Here is a 21,400-nt window from a genome sequence, read left to right on the forward strand (position 1 = left end):
ATAATACAGGTTATTGTTTAGCACAGGTTGTCTTTTAGCACAGTTTATCAGATAATACAGGTTATTGTTTAGCACAGGTTGTCTTTTAGCACAGGTTGTCATTTAGCACAGGTTGTCTTTTAGCACAGTTTATCAGATAATACAGGTTATTGTTTAGCACAGGTGATCATTTAGCACAGATGGTCATTCAGCGCAAGTTGCACTTTACATTTTATTTAGATATAAATTTGTGTCCTTTATATTTCAGTATGGAGGAATAAATGTTGAATGTCAGGAGACAGAATCCTCTGTAGTAACGACCTTGACCAATTACAAGGCTGGCATGGCAACTGTCCTTATTATCAACCATACAGACAAGTGTGATATTTCTTACCAGCAGAAGTGAGTGAAACAGTTTTACTTGACCTTGACTTCTTATATATATGGAAAATTTGGTTATAACCTTTGCTTGATAATGTGTCCTTTTAATTATCCATACTAATAATATCATTTTTCTTGGAATATTTATTTATATCCCATAAATATAGTTTCAAGGGGGTATTAGAAGAATCATCTGACTGTCATGCAGTCAGTCCACTGCAGAAATACAGTGGTAGGAACTACATGTGCACTTCTTATACTCCAATAAAACTTGGTACATATGATCAACCTGAAGTACACATGATCAACATGAAGAATATGATCAGCCTAAAGTACATATGATCAACCTGAAGTACACATGTTCAACATGAAGTACACATGATCAACATGAAGAATATGATCAGCCTAAAGTACACATGATCAATCTGAAGTACACATGTTCAACATGAAGTACACATGATCAACATGAAGAATATGATCAGCCTAAAGTACATATGATCAACCTGAAGTACACATGTTCAACATGAAGTACACATGATCAACATGAAGTACACATGATCAACATGAAGAATATGATCAGCCTAAAGTACATATGATCAACCTGAAGTACACATGTTCAACATGAAGTACACATGATCAACATGAAGTACACATGATCAACATGAAGAATATGATCAGCCTAAAATACATATGATCAACCTGAAGTACAAATGTTCAACATGAAGTACACATGATCAACATGAAGTACACAAGATCAACATGAAGAATATGATCAGCCTAAAGTACATATGATCAACCTGAAGTACACATGTTCAGCATGAAGTACACATAATCAACATGAAGTACACATGATCAACCTGAAGTACACATGTTCAGCATGAAGTACACATAATCAACATGAAGTAATATGATCAGCCTAAAGTACACATAATCAACCTGAAGTACACATGTTCAACATGAAGTACACATGATCAACATGAAGAATATGATCAGCCTAAAGTACACATGATCAACCTGAAGTACACATGTTCAACCTAAAGTACACATGATCAACATGAAGAATATGATCAACCTAAAGTACACATGATCAACCTGAAGTACACATGTTCAACATAAAGTACACATGATCAACATGAAGAATATGATCAGCCTAAAGTACATCGTACGTCGCACGCTATTTTACACATAGGCGATTTCGAGATGCATGTTGATGTGAATGCAGCTATTTAAATTATGAGTAACTGACGTCCATGTATGTTTTTACTACAGTGATTAAAAGATTTAAATTACATTTTTCCCCGTTTAATTTTTAGAGAATTTATAATCGTAAAATACATAAAAAATCGAATTATCATCAACAAAAATGACGAAAAATGTAACGTTACGCGTAACAAAATGTTAGTACGGCAGTCGGTTTTTTGACGATAAATCTGTCAATTTTAAAGATATCGGGACAAAATAACCAGCAGACGACATTGAATTTTGTCGCGCATCATTCAGTGCGTTTATTTTACGTCATTTCCGTATTTATTCGCTTTAACAAAACCTTGACGGCTTTTCCTACAAGCGTTACGCTCGTCATCCTGGTGCGTATTTATTCAATTATACTGTAATAATTTATCGGAAAAAATACCAAAACTTATACTATCATAAAATGCATACATTAACAATTATGTACATGTTTAAATCAGTAATCAATAACAAGTATTAAACGACTACTGTATATTTAAAAAAATTACATACTGAAAATGTTACGTCAAAAAGTCCATTTCAAAAGTGAGTTTCCCCATTTTATGCGAGTTATTATTGAAAGTTGGCATTGATCTTTATAGATGGCTAAAAGTGCATTGTATGAACTTTCTAAAGATATCTGACTTATCTTGTCAGTATAAAACTTTCATGAACCATCATTATGTGAAAAAATTACATCGTTTACAGTAAAGCTGCAAATATCAGATTGCATAACGTAACGTCGTATAATTTCACTTTGCTGTACATAAAAACGCAACGTTTTTGATGATTTTATTAGCTCGTTTTTCATTTAATAACTTTAAAGTATTTGGTTCATTTTACAAATTTGTGACGCAAATTATAGATCTTTATTATCTTTCTTCTATATTTTCAGTATCTTCGAAATAATTTATTCGGAACATTGTGCCTAGAAGTAAACTTAAAGTATGAACGTCTCATCTATGATAATTTGAACAAATCACTTTTACATTTAAATCTAAGGTCCAGTCCAAAAAAATAATGTTCTGTAAGAAAATTGTACTGGACCTATAAAGAAAGAGAAAATTGCATGGCAAGTTTCATTTTATTTGATGTACCACGAAAATGGAAGTATTTTTAAATTACTTTCTCAACGAATTTATATTACATATTCCTACAGACCTACCATCTATGAACTAATCAAATGTTCTGTTTCCCGTTTAGTTTTTCATAAAAGCCAGTGTTTTAAGTGGTAATTTACAGGTCTATATGAATGCATTACATTCGAGGCATTGTAATACCGTGATAAAATTAAGGCGATCAGTTAGCCTACGAAGTTTAAAAAAAATAAAAGTAATACTTTTTATCTACACTTAAGTTAGGACAATTTCATTTTGCATTTTCGCTCGGAGTCGATTTTACATGATTTTATCATATCATATACGCATATGCATATATGCATCATAATTATACAGCTTTTAAAAGTAGAACAGTCACTCTTGGATACTTTTCTAATATAATAAATCAAAGAGAGGAAAATATACTTTTATGTTCTAAAGAGCACACAAAAGGAATAAAAATCATTAGGCACAGTCATGGTGTCTTAATTGATAAATTTCAAATGAAAAGAAGTCTGCTTCGTCCGCAGTCCCTCAGTCACATGGTCACACAATAACTGCTCCCTCGCTCCCTTACGTAGGTCATTTTGCTGGTTTTTGATGTTATACAGCAGTAATTCGGTCAAAAATATGCTTCCGCAGTGTAGCGTAGTTGTAAAGATCCCTAATAAATGAAGTTTTTTTTTTTATTTTAGCGCATTTGCGCGTAATCCCGGGAAAAAAAGATACCTTTCATTATTGCTTTTTTTTCTTTTTAATTTTTTATTACCCCAAAAACGAAAGTACGGTGTTTATTCTGCGGATCGCTTTCTGAAATGTGGCAATATGAGGGTACTTATCTTCAGTTGACTTGTATTCCACTGCAAACTTATCAACACCCTTTTTTCTTTTTCTTTTTCTTAAAGCATATTCATGAATGTCTTTTTGGAAATAGGTCTATAACGGAGTGAAAAACTAGAAACTGTATCAAAAAGGACCTGAAGCAGCTGAATTGTATATTAAATTTCTTTCATAAGTATAGAACCTAGATTAATGTATGTTTTGACATACTTATCTTTATATATCATTCTGTTGTTGTATATTTCGTTTGCTAATATAAAATTCGAAAAAGTTCGTACACAGCTTTGTATCCGAATTTTAACTATAGCCGTCCAATTTTTAGTGTTTCGTTTTTTTCGCTCTATTTTTCCCGAATAAATGTGCAAATTGTGTATTATTTACTGCGGTAATAATAATAAGTATAAATGAATATACATAACAAATAATGAAACGCAACATTCAATCGACCATTCAATCCATCCGCATGTCTTTTTGCAGTCGAATAGCCGATGAGTATGCAAGAATTCATGACGAGTTGGTAATTATTTACTCGATCATTCATTTAGTCAGCCTAAAAGATCTGTTTCTTCAGTATGTCCGTTTATCTGTCTGTCTTACTAGAGATTATGTCGGTCAGTATCTATACGTAGTTGATATACAAATGTTATGAATTTTGTCAATGATTACTCTATCTTATTGATAATTACACAAATGAAGTGTGATACCCCCTCCCAACATCCCCCACCCCACCCTTGTCTGAGCATTGCGGAGAGGCGAGAGTGGTACCACCAAAAGAAAAAAAAAGCACAGAGACAAACGGCCACTTGAGCAGAAACGTGAACGCTAGATGCAGAACTGTGACTAGTATCGGATGTGAAGTTTCAAGGTTTTCCGCACAAATATAAAATATAAAAAGCTGATTTGACATTTTGATGCTTTACATGTATTTTGAATAGATATAAAGAAATCATCAAACTTTGATACCGAACTATGTTTTTTCCCTGCTTATAATACGCGGTCTTTAATAAAGACAATAAACAAAATTTAATCGATATCGCCGTTATTTATTTATTTATTATGATAGTGCACACAATGTCTATAGATCTATGTAAGTTTGTCCAAAGCACTGAGATTATTAAACTTTTTTTAACATTTTATTTCATTTTGAGCACGAAACATTTTTCACTTGTAGTGTCGCACATGATGTGAATAAAAAAAAATGGTGTTAGTTAAATGGTACTTAAGCTGGTTGAGAACTGGTTATAGGGCCTAAATAATTTCTTTATGAAATAATAACTTCCCAATCGTTGTTTAACGTAGGATAACACGTCTTTTGATTTCGTATGCATAAGAATATATTAGCCGCGCCACGAGAAAAACAAACATAGTGCGGTTGCAACCAGCATGGATCCAGACCAGCCTGCGCATCAGGATCCATTCTGTTCGCTAACAATTTCTCTAATTTCAATAGGCCTTGAGAGCGAAGAGTATGGATCCCGACCAGACTGAGCGGAGGTGCAGGCTGGTCTGGATCAATGCTGGTCGCAAATGCACTAAGCTGGTTTTCTCATGGCACAGCTCATACTGAATGATATATTGTTTCGCATAAGAAGGAAAAAATTCGGGTTATTCTATGATAAATCACACTTGTGAATTTGTTATTTCGATTCTTACAAGACATACTAGTATTAACACTGTTAGAAAAAAATGGTAACTACGTTTTACGTCCATGCTACGCACCTGGATCGGATGACGTCACTGCACGTGCAGGATTATCGCAAAATAACCGTTGTCTGATTTTCTTCTATTTGTAGGGTTATTTGTTGGTCGTGTTAGAATTAAATTTTGGTGTTGTTTTAAACAAAAGTCAGAGTACAAAACTGAATTTAGCATGAAAAAAGTTTTAAATCCACAAGACCTGTTATATTCTTAAATGCATAAAAAATTTCTAAAATTAACTGCTTTACGGTTTAATGAAAATATTTTTTTTTCAAATATTTTCCTGCGACAGCACTGCCTCTTTGTACGTTATAATCATCCTGATCACTGTTGATGCTAGGTTAACGTCCGGAGGTTGATATAAATGTTTGCGATCAACACGGTACAACATGATAAAATTAATTGCAGTTTAAAATGCATATATATTTAATTTGAAGATACGGGCAGTAATAATTAATGTTAAAAAACAACACTGATAATAACAATAACAATGTGTTCAAAGCAATAACTGTAAATTACGATACCATTAAAGAATATGCAGATTTATCTCAACGCATTTTTGCTATTTATTTTCTCAATTAGTAATTTGTACGTCAAACTGACGTCAAAATGACGTTACGCATTTGTGCAAAATAGCGTGCGACGTACGACATATGATCAACCTGAAGTACACATGTTCAACATGAAGTACACATGATCAACATGAAGAATATGATCAGCCTAAAGTACACATGATCAACCTGAAGTACACATGTTCAACATGAAGTACACATGATCAACATGAAGAATATGATCAGCCTAAAGTACGTATGATCAACCTGAAGTACACATGATCAACCTGAAGTACACATGATCAACATGAAGTACACATGATCAACATGAAGAATATGCTCAGCCTAAAGTACATATGATCAACCTGAAGTAGACATGTTCAACATGAAGTACACATGATCAACATGAAGTACACATGATCAACAGGAAGAATATGATCAGCCTAAAGTACATATGATCAACCTGAAGTACACATGTTCAACATGAAGTACACATGATCAACATGAAGTACACATGTTCAACATGAAGTACACATGATCAACATGAAGAATATGATCAGCCTAAAGTACATATGATCAACCTGAAGTACACATGTTCAACATGAAGAATATGATCAGCCTAAAGTACATATGATCAACCTGAAGTACACATGTTCAACATGAAGTACACATGATCAACATGAAGAATATGATCAGCCTAAAGTACACATGATCAACCTGAAGTACACATGATCAACCTAAAGTACACATGATCAACCTGAAGTACACATGTTCAACATGAAGTACACATGATCAACATGAAGAATATGATCAGCCTAAAGTACACATGATCAACCTGAAGTACACATGTTCAACATGAAGAATATGATCAACCTGAAGTACACATGTTCAACATGAAGTACACATGATCTGCATGAAGTACACATGATCTACATGAAGTACACATGTTCTGCATGAAGTACACATTTTCAACATGATCAACATTAAGTACACATGATCTACATGAAATACACATGTTCAACATGAAGTACACATGATCAACATGAAGTACAATGATCAATATGAAGTACATGATCAACATGAAGCACACATGATCAACATGAAGTACATGATCATATGATCAACATGAAGTATGTATAATCACCATGAAGTACACATGATCAACTTGAAGTGTAGATGTGAGTGACATACTTGTTTTAGGATCATCTGAGGCAATGCAGCACTATGCATTCTTATTTCCTCTGACAAAACGGTATTGTGCCAATATTGATCACTTTCAGTGACAGGTCTAGTTATGTTGATTTGCAACATGGCTTTTGTAGATTAACATTGACTGTACAATAATAGTGTTTTTACATTTTCAGTGGTGGGGGTAAACCAGTGCATGTAATGGGACCGTCAATGGCAGGATTGTATACATGGGAAGATTCTCTAGGGAAGAGAGAGATGGTGTGGTCTTGTGGAGAGAAGAAGGATGTGAAAAATGATCTCTCACAGGTTTGCAGAAAATGGATAGGCTTAGAATTTTGGTGGGGTTCAAAATGTGGGTGGAAATTTAATGATCTACTTTGTTGTGGGAAGATGGTCCAGGGAGTTGATATGACTGGGAGAAGAAAGATGTGAAAGTAAATTTAAATCTAAGTGTTGACAGAGTCCCACCCGCTTAGCTCAGTAGGTAAGAGCGTTGGTCTATGGATCGTGGGGTCGTATGTTCTCCGTGACTATTTGATAAACGACATTGTGTCTGAAATCATTAGTCCTTCACCTTTGATTCATGTGGGGAAGTTGGCAGTACCTTGCGGAGAACAGGTTTGTACTGGTACAGAATCCAGGAACACTGGTTAGGTTAACTGCCTGCCATTACATGACTGTAATACTGTTGAAAAAATGGCGTTAAACCCTAAACAAAAAAACAAAACAAAAAAAGAGTGTTGACAGTGGATGAAATTTGGATTGTGTTTCGGGCTTGTCAACGTAGGTATTGTGAATAATAAAAAAACATAGGGAAATGGAGATAAATGAAATATGATCAAGTCACATGATATGAAAAAAAAATTTGTGAACCTATTTTTCTTGAAGAGAGGGCAGATACATGTATTAGACAATGGTAAAAGAAATAGACATGCACGGGCATTTTCTTTAACAGTTGATTCAGAGTGAAAATCTTAGAAACTTGGCTGAGCTTTGAAGGATTTCTTTTTGTTTGTAATAGATTTGTATTAGGGAGCAGTTTATTCTTTTTAAAAAGTATGGTAAAGAAATGCTCAAATGGTAAGTTATAGATTTATAATATTATTATCCCACACTTTCAGGATGGTATAGGGGAAGTGTTCTACAATTCAGACACAAAAGTTTACTGGGTGTCTTTCCTGAATGGTATGCAGAGAGTTCTACTGTTCACACATGATCTCGCCTTGGCAACCATTGCTCAGGAGGTAGGTGATTGCTCAGATATTTATAGTAACATTTCAGCAGATAGTTCTACTGTTCACACATGATCTCGCCTTGGCAACCATTGCTCAGGAGGTAGGTGATTGCTCAAATATTTATAGTAACATTTCAACAGATAGTTCTCTGTTCACACATGATCTCGCCTTGGCAACCATTGCTCAGGAGGTAGGTGATTGCTCAAATATTTATAGTAACATTTCAGCAGATAGTTCTACTGTTCACACATGATCTTGCCTTGGCAACCATTGCTCAGGAGGTAGGTGGTTGCTCAAATATTTATAGTAACATTTCAACAGATAGTTCTCTTCACACATGATCTAACCTTGGCAACCATTGCTCAGGAGGTAGGTGATTGCTCAAATATTTTTAGTAGCATTTCAGCAGATAGTTCTACTGTTCACACATGATCTTGCCTTGGCAACCATTGCTCAGGAGGTAGGTGATTGCTGAGTTATTTATAGTAACATTTCAGCAGATAGTTCTACTGAGCACACATGATCTAACCTTGGCAACCATTGCTCAGGAGGTAGGTGGTTGCTCAAATATTTATAGTAACATTTCAGCAGATAGTTCTACTGTTCACACATGATCTTGCCTTGGCAACCATTGCTCAGGAGGTAGGTGATTGCTGAGTTATTTATAGTAACATTTCAGCAGATAGTTCTACTGAGCACACATGATCTAACCTTGGCAACCATTGCTCAGGAGGTAGGTGGTTGCTCAAATATTTATAGTAACATTTCAGGAAAGCATTTTACCATTCACACAGTCATGATCCTGTATTGGCAACCTTTGCCTAAGAGGTATATAATTTTTAGCTCGACTATTCGAAGAATAAGTAGAGCTATCCTACTCACCACGGCGTCGGCGTCACACCCTGGTTAAGTTTTTCGTACCAGTCCACATTTTGACAAAGTCTTTTGAGATAAAGCTTTGAAACTTTCAACACTTGTTTACCATCACCATGTCCAGTTATAGGCAAGAGTATATAACTCTGTCAAGCATTTTGACTGAATTATGGCCCCTTTTGACTTAGAAATCTTGGTTAAGTTTTTGTACCAGTTCATATTTTGGCAAAGTCTTTTGAGATAAAGCTTTGAAACTTTCAACACTTGTTTACCATCACCATGTCCAGTTGTAGGCAAGAGTACATAACTCCATCAAGCATTTTGGTTGAATTATTGCCCCTTTTTTACTTAGAAATCTTGGTTAAGTTTTTTGTACCAGTCTACATTTTGACAAAGTCTTTTGAGATAAAGCTTTGAAACTTTCAACACTTGTTTACCATCACCATATCCAGTTGTAGGCAAGAGTACATAACTCCATCAATCATTTTGGCTGAATTATGGCCCCTTCTGACTTAGAAGTCTTGGTTAAGTTTTTCGTACCAATTTATATTTTGTGTAAAGTGTTTGACATATGGCTTTGAAACTTTTATATCTTGTTCAGTATTATAGTCTCTATCAATAGGCAAGAGTACATAACTCTGTCTTCTTTTTTGGCTGAATTATGCCCTTTTTGAACTTGGAAATTGGTTCTGTTTTCATATATGTCCATGTTTTGTCAAGATTATTTGACATATGGCTTTTAAACTTTAAACACTTGGTTATCATTATGATTTCCGTCTGCAGGCAAGAGTACATAACTCTTGACAATTATTTTGGCTGAATTATGGCCCTTTTTGGACTTTGACATTTTTGTCAAAATATTTGAACTGTGGCTTTGAAACTGTTAACACTAGTATATCAACATGATTTCCATCTGTAGGCAAGTGTACATAACTCTGTCAACTATTTTGACTGAATTATGACCCTTTTTGGACTTGGAAATTAGTTTAAACTTTTCATACAAGTCTGTGTTTGCATAACATATAACTTAATAACATATTTGTCATCATGGTCACACATTGCCACTTAGTGCAAGACTAATCGAAATCCACAAATACAGGAAAAAATTTTGTTTAATCCATTGTTTTCTTTTGTCTGAAAATCTATGGAAATATTTTGACCCCATTCTTCAATCAATTCTTCGAATAGTCGAGCGCGCTGTCATCCGACAGCTCTTGTGTAATATGTGATTGCCTAGCTATTTATAGTAACATTTCTATGTAAATGCCATTCCTTTACTATTACACAATAGAATTTTATAGAGTTCTTTTTTGTCCTGGAAACTCCAATCGTCTATCAGAAAAATTACATGTTTTAAAGAAAATGTTAACTGTTAATTTAAACATGATAATTGCTTTGAATTGTGTTGCTTTTATATTGCATGTGGTTGTTTTGTTTTTGTATATTTATAAATATTATTATCATAATTCAAATACAAAGAACAGAATGTTTTTATTGGTTTTGTTGTTTTCAGTTGTATAAAAAATCCCAGGTTATTATTGTTCTATTTTTAGACAGAGATGCAAGATTTACTCTGTGGCATTTGTTTTTCGGGATTTATTGCTACCCTTAACACAAAATTGATATCTGGAACTTGTGTAACAGTCAGCAGTAAAATCATTTATTATACCTATATAAATTCTGTCAAAAATACAGCTTGTATTTCACAAGTAAATATGAACAGGTAGAAAAAACTCTGTATTGTACCTTTCATATTGTATGTTGCTGGACTACATGCATTTAATATGCATGACCTTACACAGTTCTGTAAATAGCTTACACAAAAACTTAACTGATTTCTATTTTAACATCGACAAACATTTAAGATTTCATTCGATAAAGAAACAACAAACAAAAAAGTGGAGGTATATAATACATTACAACAGTAGCTCAGTCTGGGATTTTGTATTCGGCTCTCATGGAATTGGCAAGGGCAGATTATACCCAGTGCTTTTATGCCTCATCAGATCAGATCTGGCCAAACATCGAGCCAAATACAGCATCCCAATATTACTATTATAATAATCCTATTTTATTAGCTCATCTGATTTTTTGAAGGAAAAAAAAAAAGATAAGTTATTGTCATCACTTGATCGGCATTGGTATTGCCTGGTTAAGTTTTATGTTTAGGTCCGCTTTTCTCCTAAACTATCAAAGCTATCAAAGCTATTGCTTTGAAACTTGTTACACTTCTTCACCATCATAAGCTGACTCTGTTCAGCAAAAAAGATAACTCCATCCTACTTTTTGCAAGAATTATGGCCCCTTTTGGACTTGGAAAATATCAGATTTCTTGGTTAAGTTTTGTGTTTTTAGGTCAGTTTTTCTCCTGAATGGTCAAAGCTATTGCTTTAAAACTCTGAGCAGTTATTCACCATTAAAAGCTGACTCTGCACAACAAGTACCGTAACTCTACATTGCTTTTTGCAAGAATTAATGGCCCCTTTTGGACTTAGAAAATCATGGGTAGGACAATATTTCTATTATACAGAGACAAAATATTCTCTTGTTTTATGTCAAGACAAGAGCAGTTACTCTTATTACTCTTATTACTGAAATATATTGGGTGATATGAGCAGTTGAACAGCATGAAGATTTTAAGATGGAGTACAGTTTAATTAGTTACATTATCAAAGACATAGATGTGGTAAAACTTGTATAAAGTATTCCAGTTTCTGGTATAATGTATTTTGTGAATCTTGCATCTCTTGTTGTTTGTAGTGTGATATTGGTAATATTTTGTAAAAATTTGTCACTGCTGTAATTCATTTTGTTGTGACTACTACTTCATCTATGCACCAGTGTACTTCTTATTTTTCTACTAAGAAAATTACAACAATTATTCTCTGCACTGTAGTTAACTCTTTTTTGGAAATACAAATACTTTAGTTTTTAATAGAATGGCACAATACACATGTAGGCAAAAAGGTAAAAGAAGAACAAAATCTGTTTTCTTGTATCATCATCATTCTTCATTTGCCCCTTAACACTGATAACATGTGTTGAACACTTCATTATGTAAAACACATCAAACATCTTTCCATTGGATTAAAAATAATTAACAGAACCAAGAAGTAGTTAACTTAATTGATAGTCTGGTAATAAAGTCAGAAGTATAGTTTCAAAGTCAGCATACGTTAGCCCTGTTCAGTATTCACCAGTGTGGTTTAATTTGGAGTACGTAACCAAATGTGAGTCATGTGTGTTGGTATATTTTTAGCTCATCTGATTTTTTGAAAAAAAATGATGAGTTATTGTCATCACTTGAGCGGTTGTCGGCGTCGGCGTCGGCGTCTGCGTCGGCGTTGCCTGGTTAAGTTTTATGTTTAGGTCAGCTTTTCTCCTAAACTATCAAAGCTATTGCTTTGAAACTTGGAATACTTGTTCACCATCATAAGCTGACCCTGTATAGCAAGAAACATAACTCCATCTTGCTTTTTGCAAGATTTATGGCCCCTTTTGTACTTAGAAAATATCAGATTTCTTGGTTAAGTTTTATGTTTAGGTCAACTTTTCTCCTAAACTATCAAAGCTATGGCTTTGAAACTTGGAATACTTGTTCACCATCATAAGCAGACCCTGTACATCAAGAAACATAACTCCATCTTGCTTTTTGCAAGATTTATTGCCCCTTTTGGACTTAGAAAATCAGTTTTCTTGGTTAAGTTTTATGTTTAGGTCAGCTTTTATCCTAAACTATCAAAGCTATTGCTTTAAAACTTGCAACACTTGTTCACCATCATAAGTTGACCCTGTATAGCAAGAAACATAACTCCGTCCTGCTTTTTGCAAGATTTATGGCCCCTTTTGGACTTAGAAAATATCAGATTTCTTGGTTAAGTTTTATGTTTAGGTCAACTTTTTCTCTTAAACTATCAAAGCTATTGCTTTGAAACTTGCAACACTTGTTCACCATCATAAGCTGACCCTGTACAGCAAGCAACATAACTCCATCCTGCTTTTTGCAATAATTATTGCCCCTTTTGGACTTAGAAAATCATTTTCTTGGTTGAGTATTATGTTTAGGTCAACTTTTCTCATAAACTATCAAAGCTATTGCTTTAAAACTTGCAACAGTTTTTCACCATCATAAGTGGACACTGTACATCAAGAAACATAACTCTATCCTGCTTTTTGCAAGACTGATGGCCCTTTTTAGACTTAGAAAATCATGGGTAGGACAATATTTCTATTACACAAAAAAAATCAGATGAGCGTCAGCACCCGCAAGGCGGTGCTCTTGTTAATTATTGTAATTACTGATAAAGTATCCAGCAAACTTTGCAAATATGATACATTTGAATTGTTAATTCAAGAAATACTTGTCAGTAAGAAATATAAGACTGCTTTCAAATTGAATGATTTGCTGTGGGATGACACTAATCTATCAAACAATGTCAGTACAGTGAGATCTGTGTATCACGTCAGCATCAATTAAAATTGTTTACTAACTTATTTTTCATCCTGGTAAAAGTATTTTTACAAGAAGGTGATGTCAGTATTTTTGCTACTTTGCCCTGACAGTCTACGTAGCTTTTTGTAGTAAAGTAGAAATGTTTGAAGCAAGATTTAAAAAGTAAGGCACAAGAATATTATGCATAACACTTTAATCAAATGCTTCAGTGTGAGATATCAGTAAGATGCTTGATTCATGTTTTAAAACTTTTTGCACTTTGCATTTTACTTTCTGGTCTACTTTGAAAATATGTTTAGTGTTGAATTTCTCCTGTCTGTTTTATTGGTATAAATTGAGTGTGTCCTTTTCAGGAAGTTTTCAGGAAGTAATATATTTTCAAACAAACATTTTTACGACTTTCCATTAACTTTTGTCATGTCTTTAGTCAATACTCATTTGATATTCGTAGCTTTAGCAGTTCTCTAAAGTATTCAGACATTGTTTCCAAATTTATTCAAGGGAATTATTTAACTGATTATTTAGAGAGTAAACCATTCTGAAATTTGAATATTTCCAGTATTGTATTGGCAGGTATATTCAGATGGTGTGGTCTTACAGTTGTATATTATGATTTAGATTATGATATTTTTCAATTCTCCAAATAATCTAAATATGCAACAAGTTTAGGAACAGACATAAAATCAGTAAAGGAATTATTTTTAATAGTCTTGAGCTACCCTAGTAATGGGCTAACTTTTTCAGTTATAAATTCAACATGTTATTGTCCTTAAGCTACCCATAGAAAAGGCAAGCCTTATACAATAGGCAACAACCCTTACACGATAGGCAACAAGCCTTACACGTTAGGCAACAAGCCTTACACAATAGGCAACAAGCCTTACACCATAGGCAACAAGACTTACACAATAGGCAACAAACCTTAGACAATAGGCAACAAGTCTTACACCATAGGCAACAAGCCTTACACAATAGGCAACAAGCCTTACACCATAGGTAACAAGCCTTACACAATAGGCAACAAACCTTAGACAATAGGCAACAAGCCTTACACCATAGGCAACAAGCCTTACACAATAGGCAACAAACCTTAGACAATAGGCAACAAGCCTTACACAATAGGCAACAAGCCTTATACAGTAGGCAACAAGCCTGACACAATAGGCAACAAGCCTTACACAATTTTCAGCAAGCCTTACACAATAGGCAACAAACCTTACACAGTAGGCAGCAAGCCTTACACAATAGGCAACAAGCCTTAAACAGTAGGCAACAAGCCTTACACAATAGGCAGCAAGCCTTACACAATAGGCAACAAGCCTTACACAGTAGACAACAAGCCTTACACAGTAGGCAGCAAGCCTTACACAACAGGCAGCAAGCCTTACACAATAGGCAGCAAGCCTTACACAACAGGCAGCAAGCCTTACACAACAGGCAGCAAGCCTTACACAACAGGCAGCAAGCCTTACACAATAGGCAACAAGCCTTAGACAACAGGCAGCAAGCCTTACACAACAGGCAGCAAGCCTTACACAATAGGCAACAAACCTTACACAATAGGCAACAAGCCTTATACAGTAGGCAACAAGCCTTACACAATAGGCAACAAGCCTTATACAGTATACAACAAGCCTTACACAATAGGCAACAAGCCTTACACAATAGGCAACAAACTTTACACAATAGGCAAGAAGCCTTATACAATGGGCAACAAACCTTATACAGTAGGCAACAAACCTTACACAATGGGCAACAAACCTTATACAATGGGCAACAAGCCTTACACCATAGGCAACAAGCCTTACACAATAGGCAACAAACCTTACACAATAGGCAACAAGCCTTACACAATAGGCAACAAACCTTACACAATAGGCAACAAACCTTATACAATAGGCAACAAACAATAGGCAACAAGCCTTATACAGTAGGCAACAAGCCTTACACAATAGGCAACAAGCCTTATACAGTATACAACAAGCCTTACACAATAGGCAACAAGCCTTACACAATAGGCAACAAACTTTACACAATAGGCAAGAAGCCTTATACAATGGGCAACAAACCTTATACAGTAGGCAACAAACCTTACACAATGGGCAACAAACCTTATACAATGGGCAACAAACCTTACACAATGGGCAACAAACCTTATACAATAGGCAACAAGCCTTATACAAGAGGCAACAAGCCTTATACAATGGGCAACAAACCTTACACAATGGGCAACAAACCTTATACAATGGATAACAAGCCTTATACAATAGGCAACAAACCTTACACAATGGGCAACAAACCTTATACAATGGGCAACAAACCTTATACAATGGGCAACAAGCCTTACACAATGGGCAACAAGCCTTATACAATAGGCAACAAGCCTTACACAATAGGCAACAAACCTTATACAATGGGCAACATGCCTTATACAAGAGGCAACAAGCCTTATACAATTGGCAACAAACCTTATACAATGGGCAACAAACCTTATACAGTAGGCAACAAGCCCTATACAGTAGGCAACAAGCCTTATACAATAGGCATCAAATCTTGCACAATGGGCAACAAGCCCTATACAATAGGCAACAAGCCCTATACAATAGGCAACAAGCCTTATACAATAGGCAACAAGTCTTATACATTAGGCAAGCGTTTTTAGTTATAACTTCAGGCATATTTTTTTCTCTAAGCTCTGCTTGCAACTGACAAGCCTTTTTAGTTGTAACTTATAGCATATAAGTGTCCTTAAATTAGGTAGGTTATTAGCATGTTGTTATAGTTATAACTTTAAACATATTATTGTTTCTAAGCTACAAAGCTACACTTGCAATGAACAAGCCATTTAGTGATACCTAAGGCACATTGTCCCTAAGCTAAGCATGCACCGGGCAAGACTTTCCAGTTACAACTTTAGGCTTATTAATGTCCTTAAGCCTCCCAGGCACTGGGCAAGACTTTCCAGTTATAACTTTAGGCTTATTTATGTCCGTAAGCCTCCCAGGCACTGGGCAAGACTTTCCAGTTATAACTTTAGGCTTATTAATGTCCTTAAGCCTCCCAGGTACTGGGCAAGACTTCCCAGTTATAACTTTAGGCTTATTAATGTCCGTAAGCCTCCCAGGCACTGGGCAAGACTTTCCAGTTATAACTTTAGGCTTATTAATGTCCTTAAGCCTCCCAGGCACTGGGCAAGACTTTCCAGTTGTAACTTTAGGCTTATTAATGTCCTTAAGCCTCCCAGGCACTGGGCAAGATTCTAGTTATAACTTTAGGCTTATTAATGTCCTTAAGCCTCCCAGGCACTGGGCAAGACTTTCCAGTTATAACTTTAGGCTTATTAATGTCCTTAAGCCTCCCAGGCACTGGGCAAGACTTTCCAGTTATAACTTTAGGCTTATTAATGTCCTTAAGCCTCCCAGGCACTGGGCAAGACTTTCCAGTTATAACTTTAGGCTTATTAATGTCCTTAAGCCTCCCAGGCACTGGGCAAGACTCTAGTTATACATTTAGGCTTATTAATGTCCTTAAGCCGCCCAGGCACTTGGCAAGACTTTCCAATTATAACTTTAGGCTTATTAATGTCCTTAAGCCTCCCAGGCACTGGGCAAGACTTTCCAGTTATAACTTTAGGCTTTTACTGCACAGGGTTTGTTTGGGAAGTTGGAGTCTTGTTATGACAATTAAAGGGACACCATTTCTAGTTTGGTAGTTGTTTGTTTCTATGATTGTTTGTTATACCATTGTTAATTGTGAATCACTTGTACCTCACCATATTCAGTTTGAGTTGTGCCTGCAGTCAGATTCTTTCATTTCAAAGACTCTGTCCAGTTAGTTTGCAGAATGTTGATGATTCTATCTATCTTCATCAAACAATTCCTAAAAAAGGAGTGGCAGCTTGACTGTTCCCTTGACGAGCAAAGCTGAAAAGTTGCATGCTACTTGTTTGATGTTACATTTGCATGATTATAAACCAAATGAAAGTGGTTGTATGTTTACAAGACTGCAGTGTTCCTGTCTATACTGGTCACTAGAATGGTAATAAGAATTATTTTTGATTAAGACAAGGTCATTTTAGAGTTTTCACCAGAGAAATGACATCAAGAGGACCATAATATAAGGATATTGATTGAACGTAGAAAATGTTACATTAAGGTACCACTGTTTAATGTATATATGATATAAATTTCACTGGTGTTTTCATTGACAGGCAGGAGAGTTGGAGAGGATAGAGCAAGAGATCAACTTGAATATTCATGGAATGGGGCTGTCCTTGGTGAATAATTATAAACAACAGGAGGTGGCTTTCCTTGGAATTACAAGGTAATGTAAATATTCATGGAATGGGTCTGTCGTTGGTCAATAATTATAAACAACAGGAAGTGGCATTCCTTGGAATTACAAGGTAATGTAAATATTCATGGAATGGGTCTGTCCTTGGTCAATAATTATAAACAACAGGAGATGGCTTTCCTTGGAATTACAAGGTGACGGAAATATTCATGGAATGAGTCTGCTCTTGGTCAATAATTATAAACAACAGGAGGTGGTTTTCATTGAAATTACAAGGTAATGTAAATATTAATGGAATGGGCCTGTCCTTGGTGAATAATTATAAACAACAGGAGGTGGCTTTCCTTGGAATTACAAGGTAATGTAAATACTCATGTAATGGGACTGTCTTTGGTCAATAACTATAAGGGGCTGTCCTTGGTCAATAACTATAAGTAACAGGAGGTGGCTTTCCTTGGAATTACAAGGTAATGTAAATATTCATGTAATGGGACTGTCTTTGGTCAATAACTATAAACAACAGGAGGCGGCTTTCCTTGGAATTACAAGGTGATGTAAATATTCATGGAACGGGGCTGTCCTTGGTCAATAATTATAAAAAACAGGAGGAGGCTTTCCTTGGAATTACAAGGTAATGTAAATATTCTTGGAACGGGGCTGTCCTTGGTCAATAATTATAAGCAACAGGAATTCTTTGAAAAGAAAGGAGTTTGCCTTGTATCTCCCATTCCTTGGAATTCCAAGGTAATGTAATATTTATGGAATAATATTCCTTGGTCAATAATTATACATGTAAACATTAGAAGTTTTGGAATTTCCAGGTGTTTCAATTATTTTAACTTGAAAGAAAGAGGTGTTCGTGACTTTATGAACTTGTTTTGATACATATGTTTGCACAAACTATGGTGTACTGTTTCAGATGTTATACCAACAAAAAGTTTAGGGGAAAAAAGTTTTTGTCCTTCCAATATGCCGGGAAAAGACAGTGTCTTAGATTTGATACTTTTTTGAATCACTGGGCATTATTTAATGCAAAGTTACGTTCTAAGATTTGTGTTTGTATTTTGTAATTTTTACATGACTTGTTGATTTAAAAATGATCGTTTGGTATTTTAGCTCAGGCATAATCTGGGAGGAAAAGAGGAAGCGCTATAAAGCATTCAACCTGAAGAACTGTCAAGCCCTGGAAGGTGCTTATCAGAAATATGAAACAGAGAAATTAGGAGGGCATACACCACCGGATCAAGTACGCATTGACAAGATGGAGGTAAGTTTGCCAAAACATTACTAGAAATATTAACAACCCTTCAAGTCCCATAAATTCATTATATAATGCTAGTTTTTTTTATCCTCTGATGGTGAATGCTTTTAAAAATCCTCATTTGCAGCAGTAAATTTGATCAGAAGATGTTTTTACTTCTACCTATTCTACAATATTGTTTTCTTTCCTGAATATACAAAAAAAAAGAAATTTTTCAGAGATTTTAGGCCTGAGTGAGGAGTGCACACTGTACATGGTTGCATGTTATACATGGGCATTTATGGTATATTTAAAAGCTGACCTCCTTACATATCTTTGAAAAGCTTATTTGTGTCTTTAAAACACATACATTTTGGATTTTAAACTCTAAAAGCAGAAACATTGTCAATTTCTCATTTATTTTGTGATCAGTTTAATCTGCTTTATTTTGATTCAAGTATGAATGTTAATATGATATTAAATAACATAGAAGTATCACATTATAACTCATTATTGTGCAGGTGAATTTTAAAGAAATGATGATGTTTAAACCGAATAAGCGAATGATTCGACGAAGTTTCCAGGATGGAATCTGGGTTCAGTACAAGACATCGCCTCATCAAGTCCAGTTTCATGCTAAAATAAACAGAGTACAGGTATGTACTTGGGAAATCCAGTTTCATACTAAAATAAAGAGTACAGGTATGTACTTGGGAAATCCAGTTTCATACTAAAATAAACAGAGTGCAGGTATGTACTTGGAAAATCCAGTTTCATACTAAAATAAACAAAGAGTACAGGTATGTACTTGGGAAATCCAGTTTTACTAATAAACAGTCAGGTAGTACTTGAACCGTTATACTAAATACAGTGCAGTATGTACTGATCAGTCATACAAATACAGTAGGATGTACTTGGAATCCAGTTTCATACTAAAATATACAGTGCAGGTATGTACTTGGGAAATCCAGTTTCATACTAAAATATACAGTGCAGGTATGTACTTGGGAAATCCAGTTTCATACTAAAATATACAGTGCAGGTATGTACTTGGGAAATCCAGTTTGATACTAAAATAAACAGTGCAGGTATGTACTTGTAAAATCCAGTTTCATACTAAAATATACAGTGCAGGTATGTACATGTAAAATCCAGTTTCATACTAAAATAAACAGAGTGCAGGTATGTACTTGGAAAATCCAGTTTCATACTAAAATAAACAAGAGTACAGGTATGTACTTGGGAAATCCAGTTTCATACTAAAATAAACAGAGTGCAGTTATGTACTTGGAAAATCCAGTTTTATACTAAAGTAAACAAGAGTACAGGTATGTACTTGGGAAATCCAGTTTCATACTAAAATAAACAGTGCAGGTATGTACTTGGGAAATCCAGTTTCATACTAAAATAAACAGTGCAGGTATGCACTTGGGAAATCCAGTTTCATACTAAAATAAACAGTGCAGGTATGTACTTGGGAAATCCAGTTTGATACTAAAATATACAGTGCAGGTAAGTACTTGGGAAATCCAGTTTCATACTAAAATAAACAGTGCAGGTATGTACTTGGGAAATCCAGTTTCATACTAAAATAAACAGTGAAGGTATGTACATGTAAAATCCAGTTTCATACTAAAATATACAGTGTGCAGGTATGTACTTGGGAAATCAAGTTTCATACTAAAATATACAGTGCAGGTATGTACTTGGGAAATCCAGTTTCATACTAAAATATACAGGTTACTGGTATAAACTTGAGTCATCTGTAGAAGCCATTTGTGATGATGCTGCTTGAGTTGTAATAAACATAATAGCTTCCAGTTAGTATGCCAGGCATCAGTTGATTATAAAAGGTTTTAAACTTTTGAAAAGTGCATTACAAATGCTTTATCTTAATATGTGGGTGCTTACCTGTTTTTAACATAGCAAAAGCTTTCTTATGCACCTTCAAATATACACTGAAATTAATTCTTGCGATTGTGTACAAGTCTAGTGTGAGGTATTATTCAACTAAGCTACAAGGGTTATTAAGTATAAACTACTGATATATGACTGAACACTTTACCCTATATTTTGTGTTTGACAGTTGGATAACCAGGTGACAGGATCGGTGTTCCCTACAGTGTTATCTCCCATGCCTCCTCCTAAATCAGTCGCTGCTGAAAGTGGTAAAGTTTCAAATTTTAGCAAATTTTTACTTTGACTATTCAAAGAATAGGTAGAGCTGTCATGCTCATCTATTTGTCTGTGTCGGCATCAGTGCCTGCATCCTCGTTTGGTTAAGGACACACAATGATGGGATGCCTTGCTTTAACATGATTTTCTTTACATATTCATTC

At 35.0% G+C, this 21,400-nt stretch overlaps 1 protein-coding gene across 11 annotated transcripts in view; it reads left to right on the forward strand.

Moving 5' to 3' along the window:
- Nucleotides 1-21,400, forward strand: part of LOC123542107 (intermembrane lipid transfer protein VPS13A-like) — a 227,438-nt gene that overhangs the window by 169,954 nt on the left and 36,084 nt on the right. For 10 of the 11 annotated variants that reach the window (XM_053531671.1, XM_053531680.1, XM_053531681.1 and 7 more), the window contains 8 exons: nucleotides 248-381; nucleotides 7,141-7,273; nucleotides 8,089-8,211; nucleotides 10,589-10,606; nucleotides 17,739-17,851; nucleotides 18,938-19,088; nucleotides 19,583-19,717; nucleotides 21,148-21,229. In XM_053531671.1, coding sequence (XP_053387646.1) covers nucleotides 248-381; nucleotides 7,141-7,273; nucleotides 8,089-8,211; nucleotides 10,589-10,606; nucleotides 17,739-17,851; nucleotides 18,938-19,088; nucleotides 19,583-19,717; nucleotides 21,148-21,229 — 889 coding nt within the window. The remainder of the gene's footprint in view (nucleotides 1-247; nucleotides 382-7,140; nucleotides 7,274-8,088; nucleotides 8,212-10,588; nucleotides 10,607-17,738; nucleotides 17,852-18,937; nucleotides 19,089-19,582; nucleotides 19,718-21,147; nucleotides 21,230-21,400) is intronic. The other variant, XM_053531674.1, reaches the window with a different exon arrangement.

Source organism: Mercenaria mercenaria, chromosome 19, assembly GCF_021730395.1.
Source record: "Mercenaria mercenaria strain notata chromosome 19, MADL_Memer_1, whole genome shotgun sequence".
Classification (NCBI taxonomy): Eukaryota; Metazoa; Mollusca; class Bivalvia; order Venerida; family Veneridae; genus Mercenaria; species Mercenaria mercenaria.